Source organism: Mirounga leonina, unplaced genomic scaffold, assembly GCF_011800145.1.
Source record: "Mirounga leonina isolate KUSES-001 unplaced genomic scaffold, KU_Mleo_1.0 Mir_55, whole genome shotgun sequence".
Lineage (NCBI taxonomy): Eukaryota > Metazoa > Chordata > Mammalia > Carnivora > Phocidae > Mirounga > Mirounga leonina.
In genome coordinates this window covers 2,923,358-2,942,817 of record NW_023270816.1, presented here as the reverse complement: position 1 = coordinate 2,942,817, position 19,460 = coordinate 2,923,358, and the positions used below count along the sequence as shown (strand labels likewise).

Below are 19,460 nucleotides of genomic sequence, written 5' to 3'. Positions count from 1 at the left end.
GGCTCAACTATGGCCCACTGCTGGAAGCTGCAAGAATTCTTTCACCTACTGAAAAGGAATTGTGTTGGTAGGCATACCATATGTTGTGGGTTGAACTGTCTCCCCAAAAGCTATGATGAGCGCTAATGCCCAATACCTGTGAATGTGATTTGCAAATAGGGTTTTTGCAGATGTAATCAAGTTAAGATGATGTTATGCTCGATTAAGGTTGGCCATAATCCAATATGACCACTATCCTTATAAGAAGACTCAGAGAGAAGACCATATAACGAAGGAGACAAGAGAATGGAGTGACACATCTATAAGCCAAGGAACATCAAGGATTGCTGGAAACCACCAGTCACTAAGAAGAGACAAGGACGGAGTCTTCTCTAGAGGCTTCAGACACGAGTATGACCCTGCCCTACAGACTTCAGACTTCCAGCCTCCAGAACTATGAGAGAATAAATTTCTTTTGTTTAAAGCCACCCAGTTTGCAGTCCTTTTTTACGGCAGCACTAGGAAACTGGTATACCAAGTAAACATAATTCTTTGCTCCAGCTGCTGATGGGACTTCCAACACAAGCCAACACTCTTGAAAACTCACAGACTGACCTCACAGGGTTATGGGAAGAGGGAGGCAGGACACTGTCCCGCACTCGCCACCCCCACATATCCTGCTCTTGTCAGGTCATGTACATAAATATATTTGGTGTATACCACATGTAATCAATATCAAAGAAAGCACACATCCAATCATTCAGCAAATATTTACTAAGTATCTTCTCTTGGCACGCAGCATAGTATTCTAGACAATGAAGAGACTTCAGTGAATAAAACCAACAAAATGTCCTGCTCTTATGGAGCTTATAGTCCAGTGGAGGACAACAGGCAACTATCAACTACAAAAGCAAAATACATGAACTATTAGGTGGGGCTAAAGGTTGTGGAGAAAAATAAAGCCAGGATAAGAAGTGCTGGGGAGTAGGGATAGGATTACACTGTTAAATTGGGGAGTAAGTGGTCATGTAGGGCCTCGTGAGATGTTGCATAAAGAATCCGAAGACTTCGAGGAATGTACCCATAGATATTTATGGAAAGTTGTTTAGGCAGAGGGAACAGTAAGTGCAAAGGTACTGGGGCTGGAAGGTCCCTAGCACATTAGAGAACCAGCAAGGAAGCCAAGGAGCTAGAGCTGCCAGTGAGGGAGGGCGTGGTATAGAAGATGATCCTGTGTAGCCCTGATAACTTGTTAGGATTTGGGTTTTTATCTAAGAGAGATGGAGAGCTACTGTGACTTCTGTGACTTCTTGCACCATAAGAATCACTGTGGCTGCTGTCTTGAAGAGGGTGTAGGGAGAGGGGGCAGAAGCAGGGAGACCAATAAGGAGGTTCTGGCAGTAATCCAGGTAAGGTGGCCCGGACCAGGGTGGCAAGCAGTACCACCCAAATTACATACCATGATATCTCAGAACATACACAAATACTGGCAAGGTAACTGTAGTGATCTCAAGCAGAATGGGCGAAAATACTTCTTAAAAATAGGCTTTTACCAACCTCAAAAGGTGACACATTACACAGTTCCATTCCTATGACATTCTTGAAATGCCAGAATTATAGAGGTGGAGAATGGACTGGTGGTTGCCAAGGGCTGAGGTGGAGGCGAGGAAGGGGAACGTATGTACACACATGACAAAATTACACAGAAACCCACACAACACATCACACTAGTGAGGTGGGAACAGTCCGCGGATCGTAGCAATGTCAGCTGCCTGACGGACCCCGCACTAGATTTAAGCAAGATGTCACCTTTGGGAGACACCGGGGGAAGGGCACAGGAGACCTCTGCATTCTTTCTTACAATTGCATGTGACTACAACTACCTCAAAAATGACACTTTAAAAAGCCGTTTTTCAGAAATAGTCCTTTATGCCTACAGTGGAGTCCAAAATTCTGACCTGGATGCTTGGGGAAAAGAGCATGCCAGGGTAGACTCCTGATAAATGACCACGGAAAGCGCCCTCGGAAACCAAGCCACCACACTGCAGACCACTGTGGGACAGGCAACCCGGAGCTTTCTGTTTTCTAAGTGGAAGCAGCCCAGTGGCACCATCACGGTCTGGAGAGACTGAGCCTCCTCCGCAGCGGATTTTATTTTTTAAAACGCTGCCCCTGTAAGATGGTGCCACTAAGAAGGCTGCCTGCCCAGCCATCGCCCCACCAACAGCAGCCCCTGGCCGGGGTCTTCAGAAGACGGCCCTGGCCTGGCCTGGCTGAGGTGGCTGCTCCCGAGCTCCTAGGAGACCACACCTGACTCTTGGGGTCCCTGGCCTCTTCCCCTGCCCAGCGCTGCGGGTTCTGGCTGCCGTGGCCACCTGTCCACCACAAAACAGCCTTCAGACCCCGGAACGGGTGGATGCTTAGTGGCCTTCCTAGCCGAGCGTCACTATTTAGACTCTAAGGGCCTGCATAAATGATATCCATTGATTTCCTCCTTTCCAAGTTCCCCGCCATCGCCACTCCCACGAACTCCTAAAATTACTCATACGGTTTTTTCCCTTGGAAACCCCACTGAATTCCATCCCCAGAACCACCCTCAACCCCAAAGCCATTGTATTCAACTCTTGAGCACTCCCATCTTAACTATAAAGTCTACCAATCTGCCCACATGTGGACACATGAGACTCATGGTAACTTGGAACCCATTCCAAAATGGGATCGCGCTAGAACACTTCAGATAGGACTGAAGGTAAAGACAGTAGTTAGGAGCTCTCAGCTTGGTCTACAATGTAATGAAGAAACCCCCAAAGCCTCAAATAAATAAGCAGATATCAAAAAACACCCTCCCCTCTGGTCTGACTCCTGCATTGTCCTCCACTCAGCGGCCATGCACCCCCCACCATGGCCACTCCTTCAATGGTCATGACTACTCTGGACTATGGTCAAACTCCAGGACCTTCCTGAGCTGCCTAGCAGGGCTGCCCTTCTAGCCCTGAATGCCACCATTCCCCCAGGGGGGCCACTTTGCAGGAGCCACCAGAAAACACAAGTTTCTTCAAATGTGTCATGATGCTTCTTGCCTCTCTGTGCCTTCACACACACACGGCACGGTGTGCTTCCACCTGAAATGTCCTTCCTTGCCCTCCTTCCCTAACTAATCCCACTCCCCTCCTCAAAACCCAGCTCGAATATGGCTGTCCTGGATGTCCAGTCCGAGTCCCCCCAGGGACTGTCCTAATATGCACCACGTTGTGTGCATCCCCTCCCCCACCCCCCTCTGCCTATGCCTTCTGGACAGAGACTGTGTTTATTGGACTTGGCATCCCTGCATCTGACGTGCATTAATGCTGACTGACTGCCTGAACGGATGGATGGATGGCCTTTAAATGGAGACTCAAACGAAGTTAGAGCCAGAAGGGGCCCTTAGCCATGGTCCATAGTCCGATCTCCTCACTTTGTAGATGAGAAACAAGCCTGCAGAATTATGACCTGCCCAAGTTCACACAGTGCAAATTAGGAGCCGGGTCAGGTGAAGCAAATGTGGGTGAAGAGATGTGACACGATAAAATAATCCCTAAAAAACAAATCCCAGCATTTAGAGAACACTGTTTTCTGAGAAGTTCCAAACACCTTAATGATAATGCCACCCCTGTGAGAGGTAAGGATCTGCCAACCCCACAGATTAACAACTAATGTCTGTCAGCACTGTTCCTTGATTTAAATGGTCTGCTGTAAACAAACTTCAATTCTGGGAACCTTGTGGTTACAGCACAAGGCTGACAGGCTCCATCATGAGGATCAGGCATCCACAGAGAACCACTGTGCGAAACGCTGAAGGGTTTCTGTAACCAGCTAGACACAGAGCACTGATCTCAAGGGCAAGTTTTAACAGGATCCACTAAGAAAGGGACACCGCCTGCCATGAGGATCGTGCTTATACCCAATGCCAAATATATTTTGTAACAGGGAATAGGTTCACTGCAACTTCATCTGAAGTTAAGCCCTACTAGAGTTCAACACGCTTCGGTGTGTGACAGGATCATTTCTCAACAGCCAATGGCAGTGTCACTGGAACGTAGAGTTAGAAGGGCATTCTGAGCAAATCAAAAGTGGTGGGGCCAGCTCCCACCTCCAGCCCAAAGAAGAAAACACAGGGAATTCATCAAACACCCAAACAGGAACTCGTTAGTCTGCAGGAAGCCCAGAAGATGTGGGTCCAGAAGACTGGGGTCCAAATCCTGGGATACTACAGACTACATGACTTTGGGAAAACCAGCTAACTCCTTTGGGAAAACCAGCCAACTCCCGTGAACTTTGGGAAAACCAGCCAACTCCCGGGAACCCAGTTCCCTCACGGTGAGGGGAGGATGCTACCAACTTCACAAGGTTGCCACGAAAATCAGATGACATAACATAGAGAGAAATGGTAAACTCTGTGGCACTTTTAACTGCCAGTTAGTATTAAAAGGAAATTAAAATGCACACCGAAGAACCCCACGTAAAAATGAAAATAATATTGTGTAGGTTATACCATATAGATTATGATGCTATTATAATTTAATCATTTCCTCCCCATGCAAGGGACCACAGCAGAAGTGAGTAATAACATGAGCAGCTCCCCAGCTATTTTGCTAGACTTACAAATCTGCCTTAGAACGCACATTACTCTCCCCAGATACAAAAAGCATCCAGGGAGGTTAACAGGGAGAAACTGAGACTGATTAATCAACTCACTCAAAACAGTGCTCAGGAGGCCCTTGTCCTCCGCCCGGGTCCCTTGTCCCTCCCCGTCTTCCAGCTGCTGCAGCTCTGGGGACCGGCAGAGATGCCAGGAGTCCCCCAGCGCTCAAGAGCTGCCGACCCCTGCTTTAGCTTCAGGCTTTCAAGCTCCTCCTCACCAATGATCAGCCGAAAACTGCTAACAAGCACTCAATGCCACTCTTAATGCATGATCTGTCCTTCCTGACTTACTGTCTGAAGGAAGCTTCAGCGAGGAGCAAAGCTGACAAAAGGCAAACATTAAGGGAAACCCAAAGCAAATAACTGCACGTTTATCCTAAATTTTTTCTCTCTTTAAAGCCACAGCTGCTGGGGCCCGAGTGCAAGGGGCCAGAGGGCGGTGGAAGCGCCGCCGGAAGGCCAGCAGCGCCCTCTAAGGGCCGCGGAGCGCAAGCGCGGCCGCCCTCGGGGCCGAGAGGAAAAAGGAAGGAAAGGGGGCGGGAAATGGGGCTTCCTCATGACGTCACCCAACGCTCAGCGGCACAAAGATATCTTATTAGAAATTTCTAAATTTTAACCATCTGGCCCATACTGGAGAAATTTCCTTAATGTAAAATCAATAATAATACAGTTCCCAAAAACTGAATTAAATTCGTATTCTTTGTAACAAGGATAAATTCTAGAAGGAAGGAAAAGAAGATGTTAGCTCGTATGTATAACAAATACCCCGATCCAAATGCCCTGATATGTGCTTACTAAAACTGATAAAAGAAATAAGGAATACCTGTCCCTACCCCCGGCTACCCAGCTCGCGTCAAAGGCATCTAAAATTTCAAGTTAGGATATATTCTAACGGAAATAGTCAATGGATTAACAAGTAAATATACGTATTTTTTTTCCCTCTCCTTTATTTTTATACCTTTAAATACTCGCCTGTATATTTTCAAGCTGAAATAACATGTCCTGGTAAGAGGTTTAATGATAACTTAAGAAATCCCCGGTTCCATAGGAACAATGAAGGGAGGTTTGCTCCTCATTCAGCGAAGGGTGATGGGGTCCTTTCTGAAATGTTTGCGTCTAGCCTCACCCCACCACCATCACCTGTAATAGCAGGACAACAGCCCCCGATGATGTGCATCCCGCAATCCCCGGACCCTGTGAATATGTGACCTCACATGGCAAAATGGACTTCTTCGCAGATGTGATTGAGTAAAGGACCTGGAGATGGGGAGATTATCCTGCATTATTCCAGTGGGTCCAATATAATCACAAGGGTCCCCATAAGTGAAAGAGAGAGACAGGAAGGCCAGAGTCAGAGAAGGCAATGTGTGGGAGGGAGCAGAGTGACAGGACCGCTGGGAGGGGCCGCTAGAAGATCGTGGGCACCTCTAGAAGCTGGAAAAGGTAAGGATCAGATTCTCCCCCAAGACCCTGCAGAAGGAGCACAGCCCTTCGTTTTAGCCCAATGAGACCCATTTTGGACTTCAGACTTCCAGAACTACAAGATAATAAATGTGTGTTGTTTTAAGCCACTAAATTTGTGGTAATCCATTACAACAGTAAATAGGAAACTAATACATCCCCCCCACACACAAAATCCTCACCTCCTCCCCTGCCTGTTTTCAGGGAATGAGCCTTTGTGACTTAACTAGAGATATGAATGGCCCTGTCAAGAAATATTGATAATGCTCTGGAACCATCCAGTGACAACTCTCCAAAGACATGAATTATCACTCTGCAATTCTATTACAACCTCTGATTTCACAGTAACAAATTGCATGCTCAGTTGATGAGTTAAACAGTTCTTTCATCTGGGTGGGCTCCGATGCACAAGATAAAAGGAAAGGGTATATCCACCCTCTCTTCTCAAAGAGGACAGAAGTAGGAGGGAAACCCTACAGAGCTGGGTGTAGGTTGGGCCACAGGAAAGCCCCTGAGGACTTCTGGAGATGGAAGGAATCTTTCCATTCACTTGGACTAGTGGAGACTGACTAGCTGGCCCAAGGCTGGGCCACACAGCGTGTGAATGAATGATACAGCAGAGACTCAGAGCCAGTCATCTTGATGGGGGACCTACTTCCCCTCTCTATCCCAGTGGTTATCAAACCTCCTGTTCTCTGGATTCCTGTCTACTCTTAAATTAATGAGGATCTCGCAGAGGTTATATTTATGTGGGTTTAATCTGTTGTGATCTACTGACCAGAAGTGTAAACTAAGCACACATTCCGCTGCATGCATTAAATCATTTTAAAATAGCAGCAGTAAGCCATTTCATATTGGCATTAAAAAACCTGTATTTTATGAAAAATAACTGTTTTCCAAAACAAAAAGAAATAGAAGAGTGGCATTGTTTTACACTTCAGCACATCTCTTCAATGGGAGACAGCAGGATCTCTTCTCTGCTTACGCCTTCAGTCTATTACAATATGTTGTGGTTGAAGTGCCTGAAGAAAATCCAGCCTCACACAGGTCTGTGGCTGGAAAAGTATCTTAACCGCCTTATGAATCATTTTGGGAAATCTTTGATACTACACCAAAACTCATCAAGTAGCGGTTTCTTCAAGATTAGCCGTGATGTAGAATCTGAAACCATATGAGGAATTTTTCACATTTTGTTACGTGAAAAATCCACTGGGCTTTCTTGCACTTTGGCTAGATCGTTTAGCCAGGCAAGATTTGGTAACATTATGCACTGGTCACTGGGAATTCACTGGTTCACTTGGTTATGCAGGTCATCTAAATGCTGACATGTTTTTATACGACAATATTTAAGCCATTGCATTCATTTATCTCACCACCGATATTGTTAGAAAAGTTTTTAAGCATTGGGAAGCTTTCAAATGATGTTGGAGATAACTTGGCAAAATTTCTAATTTTCATTTGAAAGCTCAGACTTTATCACTGGCAAGACAGACTATCAGTTATTTTACTAGAAGTGACAGGCCCCCTTGTTCGTCTTGGAGAAGATGTCTGCCAAATACCCAAGTTTGTCTGTGGTCATTCTTTCTGGTAAATATGGTGTGCCATGAAGAAAGAAGCTAGTTCAGTTCACAACTCAAACTATCACACAAGAGGTTTCCTCAGGATTACCAGGATTTTCCTTAGGATTTTTCCTCAGGATTACCACTGAACTTGGGCAGCTCGCAGAAATACTGTATGTCCCTTTCCTGTTCCTTCACACAGAATATTAAAAAGACATGCCTTCCAGGGTAGAGACTTGGTAAAATTAATAATTTTTGCACCAGGACATTCTTAATTGAAACTGACATATCTTTTCTTCACTTCAATGACTACTAGTTCATTATGGCGCCAATGCTTCGATTCACCCAAAAGCACCAGCAGTTTCACCCACCAAGCTTTCCACCCTTGCTGCAAACAGCAACACGGTAAAAAAAGAAAAAAAAAAAAAAGGCAAACAGTATCTGGGCATTTCTTTGAAAATAGTTTTGACCTTGCAGAATCCCTGAAAGGATATTAAGTTCCAAAGAAAAAAATGATAGTCACCCATAACCACCCTAAGATAACTGCTAGAAATGTCTGCGAGTTTGTGTGTCCTCCCATGTTTAGAGATAAGTATCCTATCAGACTGGCAAGTGCCACCATAATCTTAACGGTTGCCTAGCAATTTACTGTAGGGAGGGATGATGGAGGTATCACTTGCTTATTTTGATTTATGTCTTAATGGACCACCAAGGTAAAGGGTTTATTTAGATCTTTAGTATGCCCTGCTTATCTCCTCTGTTTTAAGGAAAGTCCCCGTGCGCTGTGGTGGCCTGTCATTTAGAGTGGCTCTGGGTGCTTTCATTAGAGGGATTCTGGCCCCCAAAGTTTGGGAGCAGGGGAAGGTTTGACTCAAGCAGCTAGCTGGGCCCATGCATTGATTCAACCAGAGAAGGAGCCGTATGCCCATGGCCTTGCTGCCAGACCCAGAATCCAAGTCCGGAGCAGTGACTGTAGCTATGTAGGGCAGGACAGACGGGAAGCCTTCCAGAGGAGCAGATGAAATAAGTTATGTGCCCCATGATCTCTTTCACAGCACCGGGGAGCTATCTGCAGAATATAGCTGTTGCTTTCCTTCTATTAATTTCATTTAAATGCAGTAGATGTTCATTTCAAAACGTGCTGGTCCATTTCTAGTCTGATCGTCATTTTCCTGCAAATCCCACGTCAACACAGTCGAGAGAAGTGCCAGCAAGCATTCCAGCTCCCACATTCCACAGCTCAGTGGATTTACAGAGCAGAAGGCAAGAGAAGGAATAGCAAGGACCATGGCAGCATTTCGGGAACTGCCACAAAGAGCCCTGACTCCAAGCACACGCAAATGTAACCCACTGGGCAGGTGGCAGGGGAATCCACCCGGAATGAAGCTGGAATCATCACGAAGCCAGTTTAGCATTACCTCCAGTTCCAGCCCATTTTCTGAAACAAAACCCCTTTCAACATTCAGAAAATTTAATTTTGGGGGTGCGGGGGAAGCCATGGGTTGTAGGTGGGGAAGTTGAAAGGCTTTAAAATATGTTTTATTCTTGTTAACTACTACACCAAATATTCAGTGAATGATTTCCTAGAGATTGCTAACAGAGGAAAACAAAATCTCCCACTGGTACTGCCTTTTTTATGAAGAAGTGACTTCTGGCTTCCCACTATGTGGCATCAACCCGATGCAGATGTACCCACCAAAAAGAACTGCAAGGCACCGTGACTCCCCAACTGTCCCTTGTTTCCCCTTTCTAAGAGGGCAGTAGGGACACTAAATAGCATCATAACGCAAGTAGCCTTCCTTGGAATCACATCTGAATTTTTATAACCCAGCTGGGAGTGAATAGTATCCACAAAAATGTGGACTCTTGGACTCCTACAAACTGATGACATAAGTAAAAGCCACACCGTTTCAAGTGTGAAAATGCCTGCACAGGAGCTGGGACCGAGGGCTACCAAAGGCTTAGGGATGAAAACCCACCACAAACTTTAACTCTCTGCCGGAAACCTTCAAAAAAGTCTGACACCGAAAAGCGCTGCTCACATTTCAGCCCCGAAAGAAAGCATCCATCCCATCGCCAGCCCTCAGTCTCTTCCGGGAAGGGCGAGCTTCTCCCACTTTCCCGCTCCCTCCTCTCAAGACCAAGGTCTTCTCCCAGCTCCTAAGTTCCCACCGGGAGGTTCTGGCCTCCGTCCGAGCGCCGCTGATGCTTGGGCGCCGAGGTACCCGGCCGCCCCCGGGCGCAGCTTTCCCCCGGGCGCTTCTAGAAGAGTCTTCCCTCCCTGCCTCCCCGCTGGTCTCCCGAGTGCCACCCTCCAACAGGCATCCCTACCTCCGGGCAGGCGAACTGAAGGAAAGAGGGATGCCCACGGGGATATTCTGGGCAAAGGAAAACATCACCCCCACCTCCACCGCAACGCCAAAGGGTCGCTTTCCTTTTTTCTTTTTTGTTGTTTTGTTTTGCTTTGTTTTGCCTTTGCCTGAATCTCTCCGGGAAGTTAGACTGACTGCTCGAGTCTCCGGCCTCCGCGGCGTTCGACGGCAAAGTTGAAACCGAGGGCGCTGAGGTCCCCGGCACCAGTGGTGTCCTGCGCCCGCCTCCCGTGCGCAAGGCGCCGAGTGCCCAGGCCCCGCGTCCCCAGCCGCCCCTCCGCGCCCCGACCCGCGAGCGATGAGGACGCACAGGTTAGTGACACGACACGCACAGCACAGAGCGGGACGGCGGTCCCCGGAGCGACAGGCAGGGTGGATGGTGCATGGAAGGTGGACAGAGAAGCGGCGAGGAGGCGCGGAGAGCCGGGCAGCCGAGCCCGGGACTGCGCGTACCTGGAGCCCCCGCCGGGGACACGACGGGCAGCAGCGCGGCCAGGAGCAGCAACGCCGCCCAGGGCAGCGGGCACCGCGCGCGCGGGGCCGCCCCGGTCTCGGGCGCCATCGGGAGCCCGGGGTGCGCGGCGGGCTGGGCGGGCCGGCTGGCGGGTGGGCGCTGGGAGGGAATCGGGGAGCGCGGAGGCGCCGCCGTCGGGTCCCCGCCGTCCGTGTGGGTGTGCGCGCTCTGCGCCGTGCCCGCGGCGCCCTGGTCCCGCGCTGATCGCTCCGCCCGCGCACCGGCCGCCGCGCTGTGTACTGAGGCCTCGGGCCGCCCGCCGCGCCTTTTAGCCGCGAGCGCGCGCCCCCTGCCGGCGGTGGGGCGGCGGGGCGGCGGGGCGGCGGGGCGGGGGGCCCGGGCGGGAGGGGCAGCGGGTGCCGCGTCAGGACTCCGGGAGCTCGAGCGCCCCGGAGCCCCGCCTGGGGGTTCTGAAAATTCGGTGATTGCGATGCGGGTCGAAGGGGCCTGGGAAGTTCCTCCCATTGTCTAACCTCTCTCGTTTTCTGGCTCGGGAAATGGCTCATCGCTTCCAGTCGCTGCCAAGCCCAAGAGCGCCCTATGGTCCCCTAAGTAAATACCCCTGGTTTTAACGCTGGGGACTGGAGCCAGGTCCCTTCCCCTCTTTCTGCACGTTGCGGCCTTTCCTGCGGCTCACCCCGGCCTTCCCACACCCCGCGCGCCCAGGAGAGGGGGTGGGATGTCCTTAGACACCGCTGCTCCTCGCTGTCATTTCAGGGGAGCGCATCAACTCGTCGCAAAGGAATCGTCTTGAAGTACGGGAAGTCCCAGCCCGAGGACTTGACTGGCCTTGCTTCCTCCAGGACCGATGGTGTGAACCCTGCTCAGGGGCTCCCTGGACCGGACTCCCACCTGTGTGTGGCCGGCCCTCGCCCTCCGAAGCCTCGTGCCCCTCCAAGCGGGAGGGGAGCGCCCCTGGAGGCGACAAGGACACCTGCGCCAGGCAGGGCGCTGGGGCGCCAGTGCTGCCGGCTGCCGGCCGGTTTCCGCGCAACGCTGCTCGCGCTCAAGCTCGCAACCTAACACTGAGTCAGTTCTCCGTCGGGACACCCCAAAACTTGACCAGATTTGTGTCATTCCGCAGAGAGGAAACGATTATTGAATGAATTGTAGACCGATGAAAAAGAGAAACACAGTAGGTCTTTTCTGAAACGAAGCACCAACACATCCTTGCCCTTGAACCCTGGCTGGTGCCTCTTGCCCAGTGATCGGCTATGAACCCGTAATTCCTTCAGCCCTCCTTTCGGGAAAGCTTTCTCCTGGTTCCCAATGACGGTTTGTTTTTCATTCATCCGGAGAGTCCTTTGTACTCCCAGAGCTCTTGTAGTTTGCCAGCATTTTAATGTTGAAATAATGCACTTTCTTACATTGCTCCCTAGTATTGTGATGTTTCCTCCATAAGCCATGTAATGCGGCTGTGGTTTTTGTCAGCCCAGCAGCCCCCCACCTCCGGCTCTTCTTTCGGGAATAGTAGCCCTTTCCCCCACTCCAACCAAGTGGCCCCGGTGGGAACTGTCCCTTCCACGCCACTCTGTTCTCCACTCCAGTTGGTCCAAGGATCCCTAGTGACCCAAGCAGGGTCAGAGTCCTAGCTGGTGGAAAAGTCTTCTTTCTCCAGTCATTCACAGATGTTGAAGGATGGCATCTATGGTAGGCTGAAATATGGCCTTCGAAAGATATCCATGCCCTAATCCCTGGAATCCATGAATGTTACCTTATGGTTGCATATATGATTAAATTAAGCATTTTGAGATGGAGGGATTATCCTGGATTATCTGGTGGGCCCTAAATGCCATCACATGCATCCTTACAAGAAGGAGAAGGGGATTTGACATAACAGAGAAGACAATGTGCCCACAGAGGCAGAGATAGGAGCGATGCAGCCATGAGCCAAGGTAGGAGGCAGCCACCAGAAGCTGGAAGAGGCAAAGAACAGCTCTGGGCACCTTGACCCCAGTGGAACTTATGTCAGGCTTCTGGCCTCCAGAGCTGTGCGAGGATACATTTCAGTGGTTTTAAGCCCACAGACCAGTAGTTGCTACAGCAGCCACGGGAAACTGACACAGTAGCCAGGAGGTGCCTGTGTCTCTGGCTTCAGCCTTGAGGGGCATCATCCAGAGAGAATGAAGCCAACACACGAACAACGGAACAGGGAGATAGAGTCTGCAGGTGCGCAAGTCCTGGGCTCGAGCTCCGGCCCTGCACTTCCTAAGCTCCAGGAGACAAAAATTCCCTTTTGCCAAATTGGAATGGGATTTCCATCCCATGTAACCACTGAGTCCTGACCACCATATTCCTTCCTTCCTTGTGAAATGCATGTGCATAGCACCTGCCTCCCCAGCATGTTGCTTATTAGAGCAGCTTTCTTCTGTGGCCATTTCAGAGTGAAGAACAATGCAAAATTGTCTCCAACTAGATCAGAACAATCAGCCAGGGACTATGAGATATAAATGAAATGGCTAACATTTCTGAGTCCAGATTCTGATTTGATTACAAATTTGAGAGTGTGTTTCATTTTTAAAGTCCCAAAAGGAAACTTCAAACTTGAGGATTAGAAGACTTCAAAAAAAAAAAAAAAAAACAAGAAACAAACAAAAAACAAAAAATGGGGGAAAAAAGACCTCAAAGGAATCTGACCTAAGAATCATAGTCTTCTATCCTCGATGTGACCATTTCAAAAATACAAGCTCTCCAAAGTTTTCTTCCCCTCTATTTTACTATTGTCCTGATAGATGTTTCTGGTAAAATAAAATAATGCTTTACCAAACATGTCTTGAGCAGTATCTCTTTTGTTCTGATTCACACAACAATCTTAGAGGCACTGCTCTAAGCGAGAAAACCAAGGCTCTGAGTGTTTATGTGACTTGTGTACCCACACTAGTGACTGGTGAGGGTGACAGTCTCCCCCATCTGACTCCAGGTGCGCGTCTTTTCCACAATACCACAACACCTCCGGATGTCTCCTATTCGATTTTCGGCAAAAGCATCAGGATCCAAGCAGAGAGTACAAATAAAAGTATATTTTGCATGCCCCGTGTCCAGTACAGATGGATTGGAGACACCTCTTTATCATCCGAATGGTGAGCAATCCTTGTTAGCAGACAATTACACAAGACCTCAGCGTTACATCACCCACCTTCTCAGGGTTTGGAAGATGCAGGAGAGAAGTGCTGGTTACATATGCGTAAATCCATCGTTGCCCGAAACATGCTTCCTCTGTGAAGAAGTTCTGACTAGTTTCCACAGCAGAGCGGTGCCAAGGTGAATTCTCTTCTGTGCAAATATACTGCAAATTAGTGGAACGTAAAGGATTAAGATGTCAGATACCCAACCTAGCCTAAGAATCATCGAAGATTCTAATTGCAAATGTTTTGATTGCCATGATAGGAAAGCCCACAGACCTTACTCAAAGTTTCTGTCTGGTGGCCCCAGGCTGTTAGACAAACACACTGCAAATAGAAGCAGCTAGATATCCCAGTTTATCACCTGCCACTTGTTAATGGGCACAGGACTTGGGCTAGATCAAGAGAAATCATTTATTAATCTATTCCTTTATATAACCTTTGTTGAACAGCTGTTTCTGTGTCAAGTAATGTGTTAGAATCTGGGGATAAAATGTGACTGAGACTCAGGCAGCCCCTTGCCTCAAAGAGCTTTCAAAGACAGAAACACAAAAACGTACAATCCAGAGCACTGTGCTATTTCGGCCATGAAGCTTCCAGACTTCGTTCTAAATGCTGCCTATCCCTTCTCTTACTTTATTCTCTTTTTTCCCCAAGGAGGGCTTTAACCCTGCATGTAATTTCCATAGGCAGACCTCACTCAGGGTGCACTCACTCTAATCCTGCAGAATTAAGAAGTCTAGTTTGGGGAGAAGGCATTAGTAAACCAGGGTGGAATATAAACTCAAAATGTCCAGTCTTCGAGTCACAGTAGGCAGTTTGAGAAGTTGGCTGAGGCATTATGCTAGCAAAACACACGTCTGGCCGCCATCCAGCCTGCCCTGGCCCAGCCCCGCCTCCTGTCGAGAGCAGAACCGTGGGGACTACAAAGCTGTCAAGCATGGAGCATGTCACACCAGCCACACACACCTCAGATCCCATGCGGTTAGGCAGGTACTCATGCTCAAAATGGGGAAACTAATTATTTCTTCAGTAAGCCTTTAATGAGCTCCTACTGCATACCTGGCCTATATTCAGGGGCACAGACCTGTGGTCACCTCTGAAATGGCATGGGCCAGCTGACAGCGGCTTTGCCATCAGCAAAGTGGGCTACCCCCGGGCAAGCCACAGAAAGGCCCAGCATAATCCTGGTGCCCAGCAAGACCCTTCTCTACCCAGGAATACATACCTGGTAGTATCATGCTACCCGGCATGACCAGTCCTGGAGAAGGTGATAAAGAAGAGAGATCGTCAGCAGTGACCCACAGCCCCTTTCCTCCTGGGTGGCACCCCCTCTCATACCGCTTACCCCAGCCCACAGCACCCATGGGCACTCTATCAATCCCTCCCACCACCAAATCTGCCTTCAAGGATGTTCTTATACCTCCTTCTAGCTAAAATGTGAGTGACTGATACGGCTTTTCAGGTACTCTTAACTGTAAGTATGTGGTGCTTTCCAACTCACAAAGCAGGATCTCGTTCACCTTCATGAACCATGAAGGAGGAAAACACACTATTATGCCCATTTTACAGAGGTACAAACAGGTTATGTGTCCAGTCCATGTGAATACAGTTATTAAGTGTCAGACCAGGAGGCAAATTGTGACATTCCCTTTGCAAACTCAGCCCTCTTTGCATTACAGGCCAGTCCCTTAACGCTTCTGTGAATTACCAGCAACAAAATATCAGCAGGGGGAGGGGCATTTAATACTAGAGCCTCTTTTATTTACACTTTAGAAAAGGCACCACTTTTTTGCATCAGCTTCATAACCAATTCTTTCAGGCCACATTGGAGAAGCAAACTAAGCCCATTTTTCTTAAATCCTTCAGAATCTGCACCAAAGTGTCACCCAAGAAGAAACTTTCTATGATTTTGTAACATTCAAATCCATGTGCTTTTCTAACATAATTCATGAACTATACTTGGTAATTACTTATATGATGCTCTTGAAAAGAAAAGGTGTAGTTGAGCTATTTCGTGAGTTACCTCCATTCCTGGAAGGGTCCTTAGTCCTCTGCTCCTGCTTAAGCCATAGTCCCATGACTGCCCAGCTGCATCATCCCGTCTTCTTCCTCCTTCTGGATGCACCCTTCCTTGGCCCCCAACACTCACTACTGTCCTGGCTTCTCTGACTCTCCTACACAATGCCTCGGTCTTCTTCACGGTCAGGGCCTTTTTCGGCTCTCCGTCTCTTCTCTCAGTGGAAGACCTCCCCCCCCCCCCCCCCCCCCCCCCCCCAAAACCCTGCGCACCCCCCCCCCCCCCCCCCCCCGCTGCATGCCCACCTGAAGCACCTGATAACTTTCCTTTGCAAGCCCTTCTCAATGCTGCGTGTTTGCACTTCTCCATGTGGTTCTCCATTGTGCATCGCCACAGCGTGACTGTGAGCTCCACTAGGGCAGAGACCATGCCTGGGTTTGCTCCCCCCGTGGCCCAGGAACTGGCATGTGACCTGACTCACACAGGTGCACAGCAAACATTGGTTGAGCGCATGTAGGCTGAAGGACATTCTGTACTCAGTGGTACAAGCTTGTTGGAATGAGCCTCTGCAAGAAGGAAGTGCAAGCTTGGACTTCTGCCCTGCCGCCACTCCACTCCCACCCAGATCCTGGCTGTATTGAATGCCCTCCGTGCATAACCAGCGATTCATTGAACCAGTGGGCAGACATCCTCAGGCTGAGAGACCCTCCTGCAAGCACAATTTAGAAGGACTAGATTTCCTGGGGCACCTGGGTGGCTCAGTTGGTTGAGTGTCTGAACTGATTTCAGCTCAGGTCATGATCTCAGGGTCATGAGATCAATCCTCCGCATTGGGCTCTGGGCTGAGCCTACTTAAGATTCTCTCTCTCCCTTTGCCCCTCCCCCTTCTCTCTCTTTCTCTCTTTCTCTCTCTCTCTCTCAAAAAAGAAAAAGACTAGGTCCCATTTTGGACGATCGGTGCCATGAGTCTAGTAATCACAAGAAGATACTCATTTATTGTTTCCAAGGTGGGGAAGGAATGAGTGGCAAGTAATTGTGTAACAAGTTCAGGGTTTTTTTAATTATTATTATTAATTGGTGACACACATCCTGTTTGCTGTTTCTTTAATTCATTCAACAGATGGGTGTTGAGTGCCTTGGGATTTGCAGACACCATAATTTCTCCAATCAGCTCGTGCCGCTGGTTGGTATATTCAATGCTACTTGGTGCTGCCAGGGAGGAAGAGTCCACGTCCTTACATAATGTCAGTGATCACCTTGACCAACACCGTCATATCAGAAAGGCAGAGAGAGGGACCCTCTCCACATAATCTCCTTCTCTTCTGGTCCATGACTGAATAACTACCCAAGAGTATGACAGGTTTAGATTTTTTTTTTTTTTTTCGGAAGCCTTGTGTTCCAGTTATTCCAAATAGTGACTTAAAGCAGTGCTCACTTATTGTCCCTCACAGCTTCTGTGGGGCAGGAAGCAGTTTGGTTAGGCAGTTCTAGCTGGAGGTCTCTCATGAGATGCAGTCCGAACGTCAGCTTGGGGTGCCATCATCTGATGGTTTGCTGGGGCAGGAGCACCCACTTTCGAGAGGATTCTCTCACATGGCTGGCAAGTTGGCACTGGCTGTTGGCTGATGGCCTCAGTTCCTCTCCATCTGGGCCTCCAACAGAGCTGAGTGTCCTCAGAACGTGAGGTTGGCATTCCCTGCAGCAAGCAGAGCAGGAGTCCAAGGAAGAAGCAGCACAGCCTTTTATGACGCACCTTGGAAGTCACCTATCGCCACTCACATCATATTCTATCGGTGACTCAGACCAACCTTGATTCAGCATGAGAGCGGGCTTTCACAAAGGTGTGAAAACCAGGAGACGCAGACCATGGAGGGCCGACCTGGAGGCTAGCTACCACAGGTTGATCCTATAGCCATGTCCTCTTTTTCCTGCCAATTCCTAGGTTCACTGACCAGTGATTTGTTTCTCTTTGAATGTTTACTTCAAACTCACTCCCCTTTGTTCCAGCTGAGGCCGTGCTGCTGGGAAAGGCACACCACCTGCCCAGGCCTCCTGCACAGGGTCACCAAACATGACATCCTACCCCCCGTTGCCTGTGGTGTCCTTTGTCAGTGTGTCCCGTAGCTGGGGTCCCTGAGCATGTTTTTTTGCGAGGTGATGACTTCCTGGTTTGCTTTTATGGCAAGGATCCTTGTTGTGAACTCATAAAATATGACATATATTGTAGCTCATAAATTCTATGCAGAGGCCCATCCAGGAAAGATTCCATTTGCAGCCTCATTGCATTTAGCAGGGCCCCCTTATAGCATCCTGTGAATGGAAATGATGCAGCTTCTTTCCTCATTTCTCCTGTTGACCACCCCTCCTCCATACTCCCTCATGCACCTCCCTTAACCTAGAACGCCCCCACCCGTTTTTCCTTCACCTAATCAGTTCACTTCAACAAATGTTTTTTTGCAGCATGTATTCAAATCTTATGCCACCTCCTCCTGGAAGCCTTCCCTGACTAGACCCTCAAAGAATTTTCTCCTGAAAATTCCTTTAGCATTTATGTCTGCATCACATCATTCGTAATCATGTGTTATTATTCCTGGCTTGATGGCAAACTCCTATTCCTCTTTGGTATCCCATGGAACCATGAAGAATGTAGAGAACATTCTAGGCTTTAGAAATCATTTTGAAATACCTTACTTGATTTTTCAACAAACATGCATGGAATACCTACTATGTGTCAAGCACTAAGATAAATACCAAAGGCACAAGTGTGAGTAAGACACAGTGTCTGGAATGATCTTTCAGAAGAATGATATTTTGGTGGCAAATCGCACAAGGTCCAGTCATGTATCATTCACTTTAATGTGTGGCTTATCTGCATGTTTAGTAAACTTTATATCAAATAGAAGTTCAAATGTAGCTATCAAAATGTGGCCACTTTGCATATTGCAGTAGTTAGCAAACTCTTACATAAGGCTAATTAATCAAGCTGGATGTTCTCTTCAGGCACTTGTTTGCTCGGTTTGCAGAGCCTAACATGAAAATGTCACTGGAATGCATTTTTAAAAGCAGGATGTCGGGGCACCTGGGTGGCTCAGTTGTTAAGCTTCTGCCTTCGGCTCAGGTCATGATCCCAGGGTCCTGGGATCGAGCCCCGCATCGGGCTCCCTGCTCAGCGGGAAGCCTGCTTCTCCCTCTCCAGCTCCCCCTGCTTGTGTTCCCTCTCTCACTGTCTCTCTCTGTCAAATAAATAAAATCCTTAAAAAAAAAAATTTAAAAAATTAAAAATAAAAGCAGGATGTCTTGTTATAACTGTTGGCAAGAAAGAAAATATGCAAAATTTCAAATATCACAGGGAAAACTTGAAACTGCTGAGCCACCAAATTACTGCTTCTCTGTAAAGAGAGACTGCCAGGGTTCCTCAGATGAGGATGGAGAATCTCTCTGGCAAGCACGATCCTCTGCCCACTCCCCTCACTCCCCTGCTTTTGCTCTGAGGTCCTTCTGAATGTGGCCACTGGGCTCCATGCACACATTCGGAGATTGAATCATTCGTTCAAGATTGTATCTCTGGGGTTTTTTTTCTCTATTTTCCATATAAAATACACATCAGTGGAGAGCCCTTAGCCTTTTAGCCCTTCAGAATTAAGTCCCCTGAAAGCATCCACTGAATACACCCCACTTCCAGTCCAACCCTCCACCTAGAAAGCCTTCAGGGAGCCACTGGGTGTAATTATGTTTCAACCACCAGTCTTCTCA

General features: G+C 48.4%; 1 protein-coding gene across 1 annotated transcript in view; it reads right to left on the bottom strand.

Moving 5' to 3' along the window:
- The window catches only part of LOC118001969 (fibronectin type III domain-containing protein 1-like), a 98,610-nt gene extending 87,846 nt beyond the window's left edge, over positions 1 to 10,764 (bottom strand). The window contains exon 1 of the mRNA XM_034992182.1: positions 10,505 to 10,764. Within this exon, the coding sequence (XP_034848073.1) occupies positions 10,505 to 10,613 (109 nt within the window). The 5' untranslated portion in view covers positions 10,614 to 10,764. The remainder of the gene's footprint in view (positions 1 to 10,504) is intronic.
- Positions 10,765 to 19,460: the final 8,696 nt, after the last annotated feature.